Source organism: Molothrus ater, chromosome Z (genome assembly GCF_012460135.2).
Source record: "Molothrus ater isolate BHLD 08-10-18 breed brown headed cowbird chromosome Z, BPBGC_Mater_1.1, whole genome shotgun sequence".
Taxonomy (NCBI): domain Eukaryota; kingdom Metazoa; phylum Chordata; class Aves; order Passeriformes; family Icteridae; genus Molothrus; species Molothrus ater.
The window spans coordinates 19308484-19328723 of NC_050511.2; the positions used below are offsets into that span (position 1 = coordinate 19308484).

At 39.0% G+C, this 20240-nt stretch overlaps 1 protein-coding gene and 1 long non-coding RNA gene across 5 annotated transcripts in view; both read right to left on the minus strand.

The window, feature by feature from the left end:
- Window positions 1-3165: 3165 nt before the first annotated feature.
- Window positions 3166-16682, minus strand: LOC129047035 (uncharacterized). Of its 2 annotated transcripts, none has more exons than XR_008508983.1 (2): window positions 16275-16682; window positions 3166-4762 (listed from the first exon to the last, which is right to left on the minus strand). It is a non-coding gene; the product is annotated as an uncharacterized LOC129047035 (long non-coding RNA). The 2 variants fall into 2 exon arrangements; XR_008508984.1 differs by lacking the exon at window positions 16275-16682 and adding an exon at window positions 7232-7705.
- A 2519-nt stretch (window positions 16683-19201) lies between these two features.
- ERCC8 (ERCC excision repair 8, CSA ubiquitin ligase complex subunit) overlaps window positions 19202-20240 on the minus strand; it is a 29601-nt gene continuing 28562 nt past the window's right edge. For all 3 annotated transcript variants that reach the window (XM_036403052.1, XM_054517942.1, XM_054517941.1), the window contains exon 12: window positions 19202-19565. In XM_036403052.1, the coding sequence (XP_036258945.1) occupies window positions 19497-19565 (69 nt within the window). In that variant the 3' untranslated portion in view covers window positions 19202-19496. The remainder of the gene's footprint in view (window positions 19566-20240) is intronic.

Consider the following 20240-nt stretch of genomic DNA (forward strand, 5'->3'; position numbering starts at 1 on the left):
AAGAGTCTTTTAGAGACAAGCGCTCGCTAGGGGTGTATTTGAAGCCTTGAACAGCTGATCAGCAGGAGAACCACAGGAGCCACTCCCTACTCCAGCAACAGTGTTAGCTGCTTTTACTGACACAGTCCAAAGTAGTCATCCCAAGAACACCAACAGATATCTGCACACCAATCTTGAAGAGAGATGACAGGGTAACCCAGGTTTTGTTTGCAAGCTTTGCTTTTCTGGAGAGCACCTGGTTTGCCTGTGCACTTGTACTGGCACTCTGAGTCACAACTGCCAAACCTGTCTGAGGCAGGTTCTGTTGCATGTGGCCAGTCTCCCACAGCCATCACAGACGGTGTTGAGCAGCTGGATTGGCAAAAAAAGGGCGCTCTGTGCCCCTTCTCATTTTCCAGTTGGAGTTATTTTTAGACATTTCTTACTGCTTGTTGCAGAAAATATTGCTTCTTCTCCTAATCCTCTGAGCCAGAATAGTGCCTTTCATTTAGCTGAGGCTTTCTGATAATTTTTCTGCCCAGGTCTCCTCCAGAACACCATGAATGGCCCCTTGTGTAATGCTGGTAGTGACTTTCCAGGAGCAGTTTCCACACCACAAAGGAATTCTTCCTCAGACATGTATCATCAACTTTTCTGTGGGACACGGTGAGAAGATGACTCAGTCCTGCTCATATCTCTCTGAATGAACTGAGTTTTGCAGGGAGGTTTCCCCCTCCGTCTGGGGACACAGTCATTGCAGGTGACTGTACAGAAGTGAATAGTCACTGCTGGGTTTGCATGGCTTCTTGGCACCACAAACACAACGCAGTGTACTCCGCTACTGTCGCGTCTGCCTGTTTCAATAGCTACGTATTGACCTACATGTTGGGTTCCAGTTTAGACATTTGAACAATAGTGAATTTGATGAACTCTTGCAAATATGACAAAGCTATTCAGATAGAGAATTTTCCATGTAAACCCACCTATCTCAAGTAACAATATTAAAACCATTATGTCCATAGAAAGCTGTTTTGCCTCTGAGATTGATGCTAGGCAGGAGTGAAGGAAGAAGGTGCCACAAAAGTAGGGTGAATAATGACTGTTGCAAAAGTATAAGAAATAATCTTAATTGTATGAAAAATGTCATTAAAGGGGATGTTTAATAGAAGCAGTGTCATGGTGTTATACATCTATAATATACATATGTAATATATATATTCTATTACATGTGTATATTTTAAACTTTCTTCGTGAACACAACACATGTAGAATATACCGTATATACAAATAAACTTAGAATGCATGCAAACACATATTATATAATGCACTTTATTATATACACACTGGGCTTCTTAAATGAATACTGGTAGTGACTCACCTCCTCAGAGTGTATTGCTTGAATGCAGGCTGATTGGAACTCAATCTATACCAGGAAGGAAAATTAAATCACCCACAAAAAAGTGCATTGCAGTCAGCCAAAGAAGCTTGACTGAACATAATGAGAAAACCAAGGTACACCTGGCCAGCCTGTTCCCAAAAATCATAACCTTGCATCAGCAGATTTTTCATTTTAGTCTGCCCCATGTCTGAAAACTGTGTCTGGAAAAAAGAGCCAGACAGTGGCTGTTCTGGAGCCTACATCTTTCAGCTTTGCACAGCTGAGAATTCTAATTCAGATGCTATCTACCAATTGTTTTAAATCTTTCGTAAGTCAAATTTTTACCTGTATGCATTACTAACACTGATGGGAGCAAAAGTTTTATCCTGTAGGAACTCACACAGACAAAGCTAAAGGAAGTGTCAATCTTTATAGGATGCTGGAGGGCTATGGGACCTGTTTGCTGTTCCTGTGCAAGAACAGCATGCTGTAATTAATCACGGCCTTATCCTTGAACTGGGTGCATAAACATGTCTAGAAACATAAGCCCCTTTTAGAGACTAGGAACCCCATGACTACAAAAGGATTCTAACATGTATCATTAAGAAAAAAAAAACCACACCAAAACCAAAGGTCAACAAAGAAGTGAATGTTAACTTTGCAGAACACCTGCACAGTGCTGGTTAGGCTATAGTTGGCCAAGCTGACAGGTGCATGCTGTGGTGCAATCCACCAGAAGGGCTTAGAGCAGTAAGAAGATCAATAACAATAAGCTACTAGTACATGTTACACCATTTCCGAATCAGAACAATCAACAAGGATTTTACCTGATTAAAAGTTTGTTTTGGGCTTTTAGAAACAAGTAAGTTAATGAGGCAAACAAAGATAAACCAATATAGCCTGTGGAAACTCTTTGGTGCTAATGAAGATGTAGCTGTCTGTGACACCTCCACATGCCATGTGCTGCACAACATCTGCAAGGGTAAGAAAAATAAGACCTTCGGTGTAGGCTTGAGTACCTGCTGGTTTGCACTTTGAACCTGAAAGAGACAGACTCTTTATCCCAGCAGCATGTGGTGACACAGATGTATAAACAGCTCTCTTTCATATAATTTTCCTATTTCTTCATTAGCGAATCATCACACTCTAGGAGTTCATGGGCTGCCATGTTCCTTGAATTGGAGGGACAGGGATGCTGACAAAGAGCTCTCTCTCTGCTATGTTCAGTGTCCATGCAAAAGCTTCTACTAATTTTGCCAGATTGCAGACATTTTGTTGTGAGAATACATTACAAAGATGGTACACCTGGGTGAAGGAATGAGAACTAACCATCAAATCAAAACCCTTGAGTTATTTTGCTTGTTTCACACTCAGACCAACAAGGCTCAGGACATAACTTGTAAGGCAACTGAGTGTCACATTGAGAAAGAGAAATCTAAAAAACTTTGGAGGAAGCCATTGAAAGCTCACCTCTCCCTGTTCAAAAGCCAACCATCTACTTTTTTCTCCTGTCCCTTCTCATATTTCTTATGCCAGTGTCCACAAGGACTCCCATAAAAGCCACTAAATTGCATAACCTTCCTAACAGTGAAGCAGTTTTTCTTCCCTTTCTCTGCCAGTCTCTGAGATATGAAGAAAAATGAAAGACTAGAAAAGGCAGCTTTATGATTAATTAGAACAAATCCATGGTCCATTCTGCCTTGACAGATACAACATTACTCAAGGAATGCAAAACTACAGTAAAATCATACCAAGAAGTTACTTTCTAAAATTGATTCTTGATCACATTACATGCACCTAACAATACATCGTGGAAACCTAATCCTTTAATGGATTTTCATTTATTTATTTTTATAAAAGCATTCTGCAGATGGGATTGGGAAGAAAAGCAGGAAAATAAAAGTAAATAAATGGATAATCAAGGGAAAGAGGTACTCAACACAATTCTGGGAATATGGTACACTTATGCCTGGTAGGACTCCCCATCTGATTTTAGACAAATCAGGTTTTCTTTGTTCCCATTCTCCCCATGACAATTTTGTCGCCTATGCTTGGTAAACAGGCCAGAGATTAAGAAGTTACTTTGAAACTGAAGATATAGCTACTAATGCTCAAGGAAAGGAAAAACCATGGGAAAATAGTTGTGAGACAGACATGCTGTTCAAGACACTCAGAAAAAGAGCCATAGGCAAGATATTTTTCAAATGGATTAAAATAAGCCCTGCCTCTTTCTAAATTATTGTTCCAATAAATTTAGAAGTGACTAGTTTATCAAGTGTAAGAACATGCTAATTTAGTTTAATTTTTGGAGAAAATGCTAAGAAGAATAGACTGGGAATTTCAACAAATTTTTAATTGTGTAACATATAGTTTGTACTGTCTTGTCATAGCTGGGTTCCACGCACAAACAGGTTGGTATTGAAACTGAGCATCTTCATTGGCAACATGCCTGTCAGACGATTCCTGAAAAAGAAGTTGCATAAGCTAATTACTCATCAATCAAATAGAAATCTTTGGTTTTTTTCATAGTTGATGACACTTCTGTGGTGTTCCATATGTGTATGACTACCACAGATCAGGCATTTTAAATTAGGCTTTTGAAATTAGGCAGAAAGAATAAACAACAAAGTAAAACCAACAAACAAGCCCCAACAAAACGAAACAAACAAAAAAAAAAATTCTCCACTCATGTATTTGTTTTTCTAGAAGTGTTGCAAAAGGCATAATGGATATCTTTTCTTATGATGCAGAAATGTGGACACCCAATGGCTTTCTTTCATGAAAGTATGCACTGTGCAAGCCTGCAGTTACATCCACAACTTATTAAGAGTCACAAACACTCAAAAAGTCACAAAAACTCACTATCTTCCAGTGCATGTTCAGATGGCAGGTGTGCTGCAACATAGCAGTGGCAGTCATGAAGAAAATGCTGGAGGAGTCATAGATCTGTTTTAATCTGGAGAGTGAGAGAGCACTTTCCCTCAGTGGGAAAGGCATTCATGTTTCTCTTTGGACTGAGGAAGACACTGATCAGAACAGTTAGATAAACTGCCTGGTAAGATCTTATAAGGGCTTACCTGAAGCATCTTAGAGAGATTTTTTTTGCTAGGACAAGTTAGTCTTCAATCCCTTCAAGTAATAAGCTGAAGCAAATATAGAAAATGAGTAGAACAAAACTCTGGATGGAGGAGATGACAAAGATTTCACTTCACACTGTTGTTACACAAAGAAAAGCTCTTTCATGCTCTGTTCTGCCCATGGTCTTCTCCTTCTCCTCCTTCTCCTTCCTTTTCCTTGGCAACAAGGTCATGCCATGGAAATAGGCATCAAGAATGTCCTTTCTTGCATCTTCTCTCTTTAGAGCCTTTTGAACATTCTCCAAAGGGTAGCAGAGAGTTTTAAGACCTCAACAAAACAAAGGGAAAATAAAACCACATGCTCAAATAGCTAAGATGTACTCAACATTCACTTACATAAAACTACCTCTAGCCTCCTCTAAACAAAATATACTGATCCTGTCTACACACTCCTGACTAGCTAACGCAGCCATGCATACACCTCACTATCTTTTCCTCCATGGGGTAGAAGGCAGTGTTACAGAAACTTTTATTCCTGCATTTCTTGTTGCATCCCTCTTTTCTTTAACCTTTACAATCAAATCTGATATTTTCACAGGAAAAAACTGATCCAGCACGATGCAGCCAGCACATCCACATCTGCCTTCCTATTGTGATTAATGTTCTCCTTCTAAAGGACATACATTTACCTATGCATGTCATAAGAGTTCACATAAACATATCTGAGCTCCTTTTACACTTCCCAGCTCAAGTGTCTGTAACCACAGCAACAACAAACCCAGAGCAAAGAACTAAAGCTTTCCTCAAGGACTGAGTAAACTCTCTTCAGTCAGACTAGCCTGACAAAGCTGAGCTGTACTTAATAAGCACTATGTCAGGAGGAGAGGTGACTGGAGAGGAGCAGGTCCCATGAGGTTATCAAAAGTTGCCCAAGCTGTTATTTGCCTGTGCATCAATCCACTTTGGGGATTTTACTGGCCTAACTTTATTATCGGCTCAAGCAAAAAACCCTGCATACGCCTTTGCAGGACAACACAGATTCATTTACATTGCCATTATTATCCTTGATCTTCCAGACAGCTACAAGAATATCTTTTAAGCAGACACTACTAGCAGGCAGAGATGTGACATGCTTGCAGAGATGGCCTAAGTAGTCTGTTTTTTTTTACCAAGTACTTGAAGTTCCTTTATTCCATTCTACTTGCCATAAATGGCACTTGGAACATTTCAGAACAATGAATTTTACAATTATAAAAATGCTACTTAATCTGTTTAAATGAGGGAAGCAGAGTTATCAAACAGTGAGGCTCTAGGCTTAAATATATCAATAGATACCTGCCTAGAAAAAGACATTCTGCCTTGGAGAATCTGGAGCCTAAATCCAGTATTGGAAAAAGAAAACCCACCAAACAACCTAGTGAAACATACAGTCTCAGAAACCAAATGGTTTCTCCCAAAAAAAAAAAAGTCCACTATCTCTCTATTCTAGCTGAGCAATTCTACTTGTCAGCAAGAGACTTAAAATGCATCAGGGCATATATCCCAGGCCTGTATTGATGCTGAGAACCTTTTCCCAGGCAGACTTCTGGCATTTTTCACAGCTGCATCTGGGAACATGTTAAGCACCTGCACAAGGCACCATTATGTCTTACAGTGTGCTTCATAGTAGTGCTGTATTTATTTCTCACCTCCTACTCCTTCTTTACTATGGTTAAATAGATATAAAGTAAAATGTGAAAGTGGGAATATGGCTTCATATCAAATGGCAGAGAATTACTTCACTTTTAGGTGAGGGTGGGAGCTGAGAAAAAAAATCATAGAGTGGTTTGGGTTTGGAGAGACCATAAAGCTCATCTAGCTCCAACCCCCCTGTCATGTGCAGGACTCCTCCCACTAGACCAGGTTTCTCAGAGCTCCATCCAACATGATCTTGACACTACCAGGGATGGGGCATCCAGAACTTCTCTGGGCAACCTGTTCCAGTACCTCAGCAGCCTCACAACAAAGAATTTCTTCTGGTGAAATCCTTTTAAGGGTGCTTGTTTTCATACCTCCACCCACTTTGACATGCCTTTACACCCACTCTAGAGTAGCCACAGGCAAAGCAACGGGCTGTAAGAACATTCAAACAGAGATTGGATGAGCATAATGCAACTGTTTGCAATTGAATCTTATTTTAAAATCTCTATATTTCCAAAAAAGCTGCACTTCCTTGATTGTTACCTCTGCATCAGTTCTATGGACTGTTATGGAATAACACATAGTCTGATGTTTTCCATATGGAGACATTTTGGGGGCTAAATCTTCAGGGCAGTTTGCAAGTCCTGCATCCATAGACCAGTTCTGCACCTGAGGTACTGTTTTCTCTGTGCATGTGACACCTACAAACTCAAACCAAATGATTTCTAGACAGAGCATAGGAAAAATTCAGTGCTTCTAGAAGTTAAAAATTTCTCTTAAACTAAAGCAGAAAACTAATACATGACACTACTTGTAATTTCTGTGATTCTGACATGGCTTCTCAAGTATTTCTAAAGAATATTTTGAAGCCTCCTCTTTAATTGTTTCCCTTCCTGACAACTATTGTTTCATAGAGAGAGTTACTGCAATTGAGGTATTATATTTATTATATTTGTTGTGCTCACCTTTTCTATTGAGAGATGCAGTAAGAGAACAAAATGGAAAATCAAAACTTAGGTCAAGATTTTCAGAGACATTTCATGTTCTTGAAAGCAGCAGAAATGCTTCTTGGTAGATATAATGTAATTGTAACCAAAATAAAAGGACTGCTACTTACTGTTACTTTCTAGTCACTCTTTTCATTCTTAAGGCAGCTTGTCTCTCTGTCAGATACTGAAGATGAGGAGAAGAAGTTATACCCAAGCACTTCTGTTTTTTTTTTTTTTTTGGTGGCAATACTTTGATATATTAAGCCATACAGGAATTAATGGCCTTTGTCAGGACATGCTCCCTAATCCTCTGGTCTAAGATTCTGCAAATTGCAGAGAATACTTAAGGAAGTTACCCTACATAAATATAGAAGTTAATGTTACAACAACCACAACAATGACAACAACAAAAATTAAAAATACATAAATGAGAAAAAAACAACATTCCCTTTCTCCCACTCTCTTTTTGATTATCAGTTGGATTACTTCTTGTTCTTCGATATCTGGTCTATGTCTCTGCTAGGGGATTCAGAAGCTTCCAGATCACAAATTAGAATATAACAAAAGTAATTACTTCTATTTTTAAGGCAAAAATCAAATAGCAACTTAAAATTTTACTGAAATTCCTAAAAAACCCCAGAAATTTAGCAGTCTAGTCTAATTCAATCTAAATTGTGAAATGGTTTCTACCATGACTTTATTATGAGATATAAATAAATATTTTAATATCACTAAAAGAGGACTATGCAAAATGCCAAGTGGAAACTTCTCAATTACATTGGAAACTGCTTTTCACCAACTTGTATACAGGAAAGGTCAAAATATCTGTTAATCCTGTAAATTCAGAAAAAGTTGTAAAGTTTTGAAAATTTGAACCACATTTGGCCCCCAAATTCAACATGTGTGGATACCTTTTGGAAAACACCTATCAATGCCAGGGCATTGACTTTTCTTTTCTGAAGTAATACCATGTGATTTAAAATAATAATTCTAAAGCTTTGCTTTTCCAGCTGTACAGTACATCATTGTATAGGGTTTGTGAATCCAGGTTCTGGTAGCGGGAGTGGCTTCTATGAGAAGCTGCAGGAAGCTTCCCACATGTCAGACAGATTCAATCCCAGCTGGCTCCAAGATGGATCCACTGCTGGCCATGGCCAAACCAAAAAGGAACAGGAAGTTGTTGCACAGATGTTAATACATGCAGAGAAGAGCAGAGTGAGAATAGGAGAGAGGAACAGCTCCAGAGACAGCAAGGTCAGTGCAGGAGGTGCTCCAGGTGCCAGAGCTGAGGTTCCCCTGGGTGCCAACCATGGTGGGCAGCTGTGCCCCTGCAGCCATGGAGGTCCCAGGGGATGCAGAGATCCACCTGCAGTCTCTGGAGGAGACCCAGGCCAGAGCAGGCAGATACCTGAGACAAAGCTGTGACCCTGTGGGAGGCCTGGGCTGGAGCAGGTGCTGGCAGGGACCTGCCCACCCATGGAGAGAGGAGCCCATGCTGGAACAGGTTTCCTGGTAGGACTTGTGATCTTGTGGGGGACCCACACTGCAGCAGGCTTTTCTTGCAGGACTGCACCCTATGGAAAGGGATCCACACTGAAGCAGTTGGTGAAGAACTGTAGCCTGTGGGAAGAAGTTGTGCTGGAGAATTGTCTCCCATGGAGGACACCCCATGGTGGAGCAGGGGAAAGCCTCTTTTCCCTGAGCAATGACAGGAACAACGTGTGATGAACTGACTATAACCCCCACTCCCTGTCTCCCTGCATTATTATGGGGAAAGAGACAGAGCTGGGAAGAAGGAAGGAGTAGGGGAAGGTGTTTTTAATTTTCTCATTATACAGCTCTGATGTTTTTAGTAATACATTCAATTATATCCCCAAGTTTGCTCTGTTTTGTGTCCTGTGAGTGATCCCTTCCCCATCCCTATCTCAACTGATGAGCCTTTTATTTTCTCTCTCTTGTTCAGTTGTGGAGAGTAGTGCCAGAGCAGTTTTGGTGGGCACCTGACATCCAGCAGGGTCAACCAAATACCAGCTACTAAAAAGCCCTTTTTGTGTCCTCTACCTAGGACTGATTTGCTGTATTCATCCCTCTCCCTCTGTGCACAGGCACTCATGCAACTCTGTTCCACTCTGAAAGAGCACAAACCACTCTCGGAAAACTCAGTAGAAGACTTAATTGCAATCAAAATCATCAATTGATTGTGCCACTGAAAGACAGGTCCTAAACCCCTTAACGGTTAGGGAGTTTTGAGGCTCCCGACGTTATGTGGCGTGACATTAGCCTGCTTTCATGTCAATCTGGTAAGTGTGAACAAGCTATTGAAGCATTACAATAGCAGAGTTTCTCAACGTGGCAGGATGGAGTCAAACGTCAGGGAAGTGCGTGCTTTTTCACAGATGCTTTACTGGTTAATCTTTAACAGTTAAAAGGTTTTTAGATCAGAGTTTCTAAGAAAACACCTTATTTTTTCAAACAGGCTACAAAGAAAGGTGGGGAGGAGAACAGTCTAAGTAATATAAAAACGGAAATAGATAAAACAGAAAAAAAAGGAAGAAGCAACCAGAGAAGATGTAGTGGAAGAGTCTCCCTACAAATTCCTTTCATTATGCTGCATTTTATTTTAAAGAATCTAACAAGACATAAGAGGGTTTTCATTCATGAAGAGCAAAGAAGCAATCCAATTTTGCAGCAGAGGTCACTTTCTTGCCACTTGAGGAGAGGTGATGCAAAGTAAATTTTAATAATTTTGAACTCTATCACCCAGTTGCCAAGGACATCCCTGTACCCAACTGTACTGTCTTTAACAGCCCTGAGAGGTTCAAAAACCGTAAACACTGTGATTCAAAAACTGCAGGCAGACAGAGATGGCAGAGAGGTAAACAGGGCTGGCTGTTCCTGATTTTGTCATCTCTGGTAATACCTTTGTCTTCTTGAATAGGTGACAGCTCTGTCTGGAATAACATTTGGTGGATTTGGAGTAATATAGAGTAACTACTTACTGGCAGATTTCTGCAGAGTCTAATCAAGGAAATCTTCTCTGGTTTGTGTAGCATGAGCTCAGATTTTATGAGGTGTGGAAGAACTCTTACTTTCCTCAAGACATTTTTGACAATAGCTTTTACCAAAGCTAGGTGTCTCTGTCAAGGCACTGTAAAGCAATGCTACTTAGATAGCCCCTTTATTTCTTGGCTAATTATCCCATAACAATTTATAATAATTTATAATACAATTTATAATATTTATAATCTCTGGGTGCAATAAAATGCTTTTCTGCTTTTCTGTTAGTGTTCGATTAAGGTTTACATTCTTTATGAAATCATTCATATGTTTAATGTACCTCTGCTAATAGTATTCAGTGGTATGACAACTGAAGGGGTTAAAGCTTTAGGATACCAGAAACGAAGATGAGTGGGTGATATGATCATGCAAAAGAAGCAAGGTCTAATGTTTGCCAACTATGGTCAGTTGTCCATTTTCTGGGTTAACACTAGCCTGGGACACTACAATAATGGGATGCTGCTGAAAGCATAATGCAGAATCATCTTATAAAGTAAAATCTCACTTCTGCATGGAGCAGGCCTTGCAGCTCAGTACCATCAAATCTTTTGTCTTTGATATAGTGACAAGAGACAAGGCAATGAGAACATTTTAAGAGAAATTAATTCAGTTTGAACTAGTGAAACTAGATTTAAATTTGACAAATTTGATTTGCATTTAACAAATCCTGATGTGAAAGGCAGTAATATTAATTTGGGTAAAAAAAGAATGATCATCTACAAATGAGCATGAATAACAAAGCTGACAGTTGGTTTACACTGCAAAAATTATTATAAAACTGAGAAATACTTTAATATAGCAGTTGGTAGTAGTGATGATTATTTAGAAAGATTTCTGTAATAGCTCAGCTGTACTTTTATTTAACTATGTCTCTTCAGACAAACTAGACCTTGATTTATGTAATCACTTTTGTATATGACTGCAAGACTTTAAGAAGCTGCAGGAGACAGAGGAGAATAATGAACACAGATCAATTATAAAATGAAAAAAAAAATTAAAATGCCAAGTTTTCAAGACATTTTTGACTGACTTTAATGAATAAATGCTCCAAGTGTAAAAACCAATGAGCTGCTAGCTCATAGAAAAATATTGTACCAGGTCCAAGTGAGTTGACAAGCAGCCAGTGTGATTCTAGAAACTGCATGTATATGTTAATACCAAGTTATAAAAAAGCTAATGAAATCTCCCTCCCATTTTCCTTACTCTGTGGTACATTTCTACTCTGACAGAGTCAAAGGTCTTTCAGACCAAAGTTCTCATGTTCTTCTGCTCAAAACACTATTTGAATTACCAAACCTCTGTATGCACCTAAGCAGGTAACCAAACGGAAATTGAGAAGAAAGGAGAGGACACGCCTAAGGACTGCCCAGAGAGGCTGGGTAATACTCCAAAAGCAAACAGAACTACCAAATTTAAGACGAGCTTGATGAATTACAATGGATGTATAAAGGACTGAGGACTTTGGTGTACAGAGAGGCGAGGATTATGTCCTGGCTTGGAGAGCTGTGTGGGCATGGCTGTATGCAGTAGAGAAAGGAGAGGCAAATTAATAGAAAAGATTCTTAACAGCCTGCTGGGGAGAGAGGAGACAGGAGCTAGGGACCATGAAGGACCTGTATTTAATTTACCCTTGATAAAGCAACGGAGATAGAGGCAAGATGGAGCAATGTGAAAAGCATTGCTTTTACAGCTCCCATGACTGGTCCACATGAAGCAGGACTTTCACCTTCAGGTCTGCAAGATCAGTGCAACACAGAAGTGAGCATTAGCCCTGGTGATGCACCACTGTACCATGGAGGATTGTTGAATTTGCAAGCCCTATGTATCTTGTGGCACAAGTAGGGTTCTACCTTTTCATCTGTAAACTAGAGTGGCTCCTTTGTTCCTTGTATGTATGTGCTCATTTTGTCTGGGGTAGAGTTAATTTTCCCCACAGTATCTGTCATGGAGCTATGTTTTGGATTTGCTCTGCAGTGTTGGTAACACAGGGATGTTTTAGCTGTTGCTGAGCAGTGCTCACACTCTGTTGTGTCCCACCAGCTCCTCATTGTGTCCCACCAGCAAGGAGGCTGGGGGCACAAAAGTAGCTGGGAGGGGACACAACTAGGACAGCTGCCCACAACTGACCAAAGGGATATTCCATACCATATGGCATCATGTTCAGCATATAAAGCTGAGGGAAAGTGAAGAGTGGGGAGGGGCACTGGTCAGGTGTTAGCAATTGTTTTTATTAGCTTCAATCGTCTTTCTTGAATTTTATTTCTATCTCTTTGTGGTTTGGTTTTTTCTTTGTTTGGTTGTTCTTTTGTTGTTGTGGGGTTTTTTTGATGTATGTTGTTTTTTCTTTTTCCTTTTAATTACAATTTATAACTACAATTGTAATTATATTTTATTTCAATTATTAGACAATTCTAATCTCAACCCAGGAGTTTTCTTACTTTTACCCTTCCATTATCTGCCCCCCTCCATCCTTCTGGGATTGGGGCTAGTGAGCAACCAGTGGTGTGGTGCTTAGTCACTCTCTGAGATTAAGCCATGACACTCTTATTTTTCTTGTACCTGTCACACTTAGTGCTTGAGCTACTACCTTTTGGCTTGCATAATTTTTCCTCTTTCTGGCACGAAAAAAACTTTGCTAGCACAGTTTTCAAGGCCACCAGATTATATGATTAACCTTCTTACTGATATGAGATGTACCAGTAAGATCTTTTACATGTTTAGGCCACACAAAGCAAGCCTCCTTAAGTAGTGAAACCTACAGTCCAACACAGGGGAATTCTGCTAAGCAGCAGTATAATTCTTATACTACAAGGTTCAGTAATCATCACAGGTATCTACATTTAATACAGCAGCTCATTGTAGAGTGTTATTTAAATTACTTTGATATACTTCATTAGTCAACCTAAACTTCAATAGTTAACCAGAGTGGCAGAACAGGATGAAGCAGCTATTTCAAACATTCATTTAGGCCCTCAGGTATATTAGCTGTCTGCAAAACAATTAAGTGTTCTGGAAACTTACTTTATAAATAATGATGAATAGTATTCAGATGTCGAAGTTCCATGCAACTCTAAAACTAGACTGCTTTTTTTCTTGGGAAACAATTTGTGCACTAACCTGAGAACATGCAATACATTCCAAACACATGCCAAATGTGATCATTTCCCACAGATGTGTAGGAGAACCACTCAGTCTAAGGCTCCTGTTGCAGTAGTGACAGTTCAAAACCACTGAACATCCGACTGTTTGAATACTTAGCTTAACTTCAACTCTCAGAGGCCATACTGCATAATTCAGGTACAAAAACATATTCTCTGGGCCATATATTCCACCTGGAAGAACTACTGATGGGGAAAATCTATTATTTTATAAAGTCCCCAAACACTTTTTTTTTAATCTTTGCTAGCATGAGAATAATCCTCAGCTGATTTCCTGTGGTGTTACAGAACAGTGTGGGAGGTGATAGCAACAGTAATTAACTGTTGAGCAACACAAGACACTCCCTTCTAACTGCCACAAAACATGAGAACTTGATATTCTTAACATACACCTACTCTCTGGTGTATCTTTTATCACAGCAAACACGGGCTCCCCAAACAGCCACATTCATTGTGTCCTTTGACACAGTGTACCTACAGAAAATAGGAAAGAAGCCTATCAACAAAGCCCCATCCGTCCAGGTGAACCAATGCAGCGCCCCCAGGCAGGTGGATCAGCGCATGGTGGGGCTGCTCACATCTGCTGAACTCCACAGCTCTGTGTCACGCTGCTGCCTGGAGAACAGATGTGCCCTAAACCCAACAAAAGGATTATCTTTTTTTCTCTTGTCGCTCTGTTTTCTTCACAGGAGTTGCCCCCTTTCTTAAAATGGCAATGACGTGTTAAAGATCCATCACACAGACCAAGATATATTTGTGTGGATAAAATTAAAATACTGCAGGCAGGCATTAATAACTATATTTCTTTTAGAGGCCATCCTGGACTACTAACACAGAAGATTAAGAATCAGCTTTAAATTCTATATACAAATGGAACTGGCTGTCTACCCAATTTAAGTTAATTCTTGTCACTGATATCCAGCAAAATAATATTTCTTAACTTATATGTATTTTGAGATAACTTTTCTAAAAATATGATTCAAAATTTTCTTAGAAAGTTTTAATAATTATGTTGGGAGCTAAGACCTTTAGTTAATGTAAAGTAGTCTATTCAACAAATGCCTTGCAATTAGAAACAATAGAAAGGGACAACACTCAGTATTTTCCAAATGTGAAGAGAACAGCAAAAAAATCTTTTAATAATCCCCTCTTCTCTCCCTCCCACATTAACCCATTTTGTATTAAACAAAGGCATACACATATCATTTTTGTTGCTGAATACATTACCCAGTTCTTGCTTAAACATGTTACTTTAGATTACATATGGCTGTAAAAATAACTGGTTGGACCAATTTAAACTGCTGATTATAATCTCAATTTTGGCATGAGGAAATTTATTACAAAACTTGTTTAGGACTGCAGATGTATCTCTGCCTCACAGCTGTAAGAAAAGGGTGGATTTGCAATGTTCCCAGTGTACAGATCTTAGTGAGTGTCTGAAAGACTCCTTAGCACAAAGCTGAAACCTGTCACTAAAAATACATTGGTTTTTTTCTAACTCAGTTGGAAGGCAAATGGTGATAAAATGAAAATTAGGAACAATGCTGTATGCCTATGCAATTAAAATATTCTTTCATGTGTAAATAAAATGCTCCTTAATAGCCCCAAATATTTTTTTTTCAGTCTTTTGGGCTCAGTGGAATTTGGCAGGACTGGGCGTGGTTAAGGGTTGCCGGCATGTCGGATGACATTGGTTAGTTGTCATCTGGGCAGAGCCTGTGGGCTGGTGGGTAAGGCTGACTACACACACAGACATGATTAGAAGGGATGAAGATGTGGGGGTAGTTATGCACCTGCCTGAATTCCTGGCCACTCAGTCATCCCTTTTTATCCTCCATTCCCATTATTTTTATAAAATAGACTAAAACAAACCAAAAATGGTGGAGGATGGAAGAAGACATGTCCATTTCATAACTCAGTCTTAACCACACAAAAGAACTTTATTGATATGTTTTACATACTTTTGTTTAGTTGGGTATTATAACCACTAACTGCTGACCACTGAAACTAATATACTGCTTTCAAGACATAAAACCTCAGCACACATCTTGGTGGCTAAGTGTGAGAATAGCTGCATAACCATAGCACTTAACAGCCAATACTCAAGCTCTTTAAGGACTACTTTAACCATGCTAAAAAAACCTCTATTTATACAGATGTTGTTGTTTAACTGATACGCCCATAATGTGACTAGGTATTGCAAACTTGGTGTGTACTAAGCCAGCAGTAAGTTTACCCATTCACTATGGCAGATGCCAGGCCCATGTGCACTAAAGAGCCTACAATTCTCAACTATGTGAAACAGACCCTTGCCTCCATGTAAAAATGAGGTAGGACCAAAACCAAGAACTATCTTCCAGTGGTGCCAAAGCAGTGGTATTTCAAGTACTTTTATATCTTCTGTGCATAGATATACATGCATGCATACATTCAAGGTAGGATAAGAACTATAATACAAATATTAAAAAAAGGGAAGAAAAACATAGCAATCAATCTTATTGATGTTGGCAAGTCTGAGATTTTTTTTCAGGTTTACTATGATGGGGTTCTTAAATTTTGGATCCTAAGCTGACAGAGGAAATCATTCATAATTAAAAAAAAAAAACAAACAGGTGTCTTGTGAGAAGTCTGGCCTGACAAGAAACCCAATGAATGCAAAAAAGGTGGCAAACAAATCTCTAAGTTTCAAGATTTGTCAGTCTGTGTGCAAGAGCTAGTACACCAGGCACAGAAAAAAGGGCAAAGGGAGGTAAGAATATGGTGTTAACTTGTTATTCCCTCTACTGGAGAGATAGTTATATAGAAATTCTCATGTGCTAATGCTTTCTTCCAGATCTGTGTACAGGAACAAAAAAAGAACAAGGTTTTTCTTGGAGGTCTTAATATCAGGTACTTGATCATCATAACGTAGGCATAAATTATCAGAGTTCTATCTTACTGCCTTCACAGAACTCACTTCCACTTAAGCTGAAGGAGACTTGTCTTAGGCTCTTTGTATTTCTTCAGTTGGACTAACTCAGTCTGACTCCAGCTTCATTGTTTCCTTCAGCTAGAAGGAAAAGAAAACTCTTTGATCTTTTGTAAGAACAAATAAATTCTTCTCTATCTTTTGACACTTACTGTATCAAGTTCAAATAAAAATCTCTGCCTTGGCAGACAAAGAAAGTCTTCTAAGCAATATTCAATTCCCAGAACAGCCTGAAGAGATTAAATTCTCTAGAATCTAAGATTAGATTCGCTATGTTCTCTGATATGTATGACTAAATCCCAGTACCACTAGTGAGATAAGATGCAGTTCATTGCAGCCTAAGCTCTCTCCTTAAACTCTTAACTTTTACTGTTCTTAACAGCAAGAATCTAGCTATGAGCTAGTTGACTCTCAAGTGAATAATGTTATTTCAGTATGAACAGAGCACCCATTTTGACACCTGACTGGATTTTTAGATGTCTCATTTTTACCTGACCGATGGGTAAGGATGGAAAGTGTGATTAAGTCTATACCACTCTACTTGTTCCACTTTGGGTTCTGAAAGAATTTTGATACTATTAAAATACATGACATAAGCATATAAGCAGAAAGGCATAAACAAAGGGGAAAACTCAGATTTAATTTTAACATTTAACTTACACACAAGAAAGATATGGCAGTTGCAACTGATACTGTTGGTTTAATACCTAGTTCTTGGCAGTGAAAAATCATACACAGTATACCTTTACTGCTCTTTAAAATTTTTCATTCTGAAGACACCAACACTCAGTAATTAAGTACAGCTGCCATAGGAATGCAGAAGATATAAAATACAATTTTTTTCTAAAAAAAAGCTTAAATAAAAAACACAACTACAGAAAGAACTAGTAAAGAAAATAATAGTAAAAATGTCATTCTTCAAAGTAGAACTTTCACAGAAATTGGTGTTTGAGATGCTGGCTAGTACCAAGAGGTTTTAAAACTTGGAAACTAAACACTGCATGTCAGCAACTGCCATTATATAGAAGGCTTGCAGGTGCTGGGTTGTAGAATCTGTCTGGATTCTTGGCCACAGGAGAGTCAAGTGTTTCTCATTTCCCTTGACAGAAACACCTCTCCTCCAGCAGAAGACAATAGTCAAGAAGGAGAATAAAAGCAGCAACAACTGATATCAGAAGAGGATTTGGAAGGACTGCTATGAAGAAGATATTAGTTGCCAGTAGGTGCAAGAAGCCCCCAAGGCAACTAATTTCTATTTTCAACTGTTTGAGACACTAAACCCAAAGGCATCTGGCTAAGAAGATACTTGGACAAATAATTCACAGCCCACCTCTTCTTGAGCTGAATCCTTCATGGTGCAACTTAGGCAAAAATGGATGTCTAAAAGTTTATTCCACAATAGTGCATCAAATCTCTCTCCCAATGTAATCTGAGAAATGCTCCTTAGGAACAGCAACCAGACTGAGCCTCTCTTGACTTACCAGTAAAAACAGTGTCCCCAGGAATTTGTGATGTCCAACGAGCTCCGGTGTTTTAAGGATCAGCCTTGGACACTTTTTTGCCTGAATAAGAACCCAAGTGTGATAATGTATTTTCTTCTCTCACTTTCAAAGAAAGTTTCCAACCCAAAGTGTGGCCAGGATGGAACATTGCTATGACCAAAGCCCCTCTCTTGCAGCCCTACAAACAGTGCTGCAAAGTGGGACCCTTTGAGCTCTCTGGAGCAGCAGCTGTGATCAGCAAAGCCCCTGTGAGTGGGGCCTCTCAGAGCCAGAGAACTCCCAAGTTTGCTGTATTTGGAAGATCCCGACTCCTTGAGGCTCCACCCTTCACAAAGGCATCTGAAGTGGGTATTTCACTACTTTGAGGGGAATTTTTCACCTTGTACAGGCTCTGTGTGCCTGTGTGCATGCAAGTGTGCATATTCTGTACCAAGTGCACAAGAAATTCTGCTCCCCTAGATTCTCTAAGTACTTTAGATTTGTAAGTTAGGTCGGTAAGTAAGTTACTGTTGTGGTATAGTAAATCCTATATGAATCTTTTGCTAAATCATTTAACTTCAGTTATAAGTTATGTGGTATAGTTTTTGGTTTATTTCAGACTGGACTGATTGAGTCCAGGTTTTCATTTGCTTTTCCTCAGTGTACCCTTAAGAGTGAACCTTGCCAACAAACCTTGTCCTGCTGTTGCTTTTATACTGGACCTGTTTTTACTGATGCTTAAAGCATCACCAGCAAAAATAATCTGAAAACGTTCTTTAGTCTCTGTAGTGACAGACACTCCATTATGTCTGAAGCACAAACTAGTGACTGAGATGAGACAATAACCCCACAAAACTCCTCCCTTTCAAAACAGAGCAGGCATTAGGACCACAAAATGTTTTAGATAAAAACAGTTTGGAAGGATTACATTCAATATTTTTAACTTGAAATGTGACCTATTCACTGCCTTGTACTGCACCTCAACCCTGCTTCTGTCCAGGAATCCTTCATGTTTGCTAAAGATGTGTGATTCATACATAGAAGGCCGATCTTAAAAACTACTAACAGGAGCAACAAAAACTCTAAACTAGTTTCTATTCTAAGCTTTCTGGGGCAGAGTCAGATATTAGATAATAGGGTCACCATATAAATACTTGAATAGAGGATTCCTGCTATACCTCTTTCTGAAGAGAGTACCGCATTTATGGAAAAATATGCAAAACTGAAAATGCAAGAACAACAGGCACAAACATCTGTTGACTCCCACAGCACATAAGCACTTGAAAATGGATACAATCTGCTCCTTCAAGACACTGATAAAAGTAAGTTGGAAGTATTTCTGAGCTACCCCTCTTTCATGGAAAATCCTCTGTATCATGTGTCTTGGAAATGAATGTATTTTCTCCTCATGTACTAAAGATAACAGAAGCAATGTAATTTTGACTGGTCCCAAGGGCTTTTATTTTTTCTTTATCAGCTGTTCAACACTGAATAAAGAATACCAATGTACAAGTACAAAAGTCAGCAAGTATGAAAAAGTAATCCTTTGGATTTAACTTTACAGTGACACAGAAACACAGAGAACAGTGGAAACTTATTTCTGAAAGACCTTGCTTTAACAGAACTGTACCTAAAATCCAGTTGTGAGAAATCCAACAATGTCCAATTCTGTAAAAGCCTGTGAATGCAGTGCCTGAATGCCAATTTTATATCAGCTCATAATTTAAATTCAGCCTTCATCATCGCTGCTGCTCCATGCATCTTCATATGCTGGATTTACATGTTGTTGAGGCAGAGACTAGGGAAAATAAAAATTCTCAGTGTTTTGCTTAATTAAAAATACTACAATCAAATAAGGGCAAAGCTAAATGCACTTTTTAAATGACTACATGTAGACAAACTATTCTCTCATCAGTACTGGATTATTTTAAACTACTATTTTAGAAATTCTGCTGATTTGAGACATGATAAATTATGAAAAGAAATAGTACTGTATTTAATTTCAATTTCAGCACAAAATATCTGGAGGACTGACTGGAAGTATTACAAATATTTGGTACAAAATGTAACAAATGTTGTAAGGGTGTTTATTGTGTGCCACTGCTTTAATTTAGATCACAATATCCTCAGCCCATCATAACTTAACATTGCAGTTTCATAGATAGAGGCAGCCCTGGCCACTATCCACATCCAAGAAATATTTCTCACCTCAACCCCACTAGGGTCCAACTAAAGGGTTTGTAGCTATGCAGTGCAGTGAATCACAGTGACTTAGGGTAGATTATTTTTCTTGTTTACTTCTATTCTGGGTTCAGATTCTGGTCATAAAAGCACTCAAATGCCTATTCTAGCACCTGAGATGAAACATGAATTAATGGCCTGTGGGCAGCAAAACAGCTTCATACAGAGAAATCTCATCTACAGGGCTCATCTACAGCATTTGCAAACAGCAGCTGTAGCTTAACAGATTTCA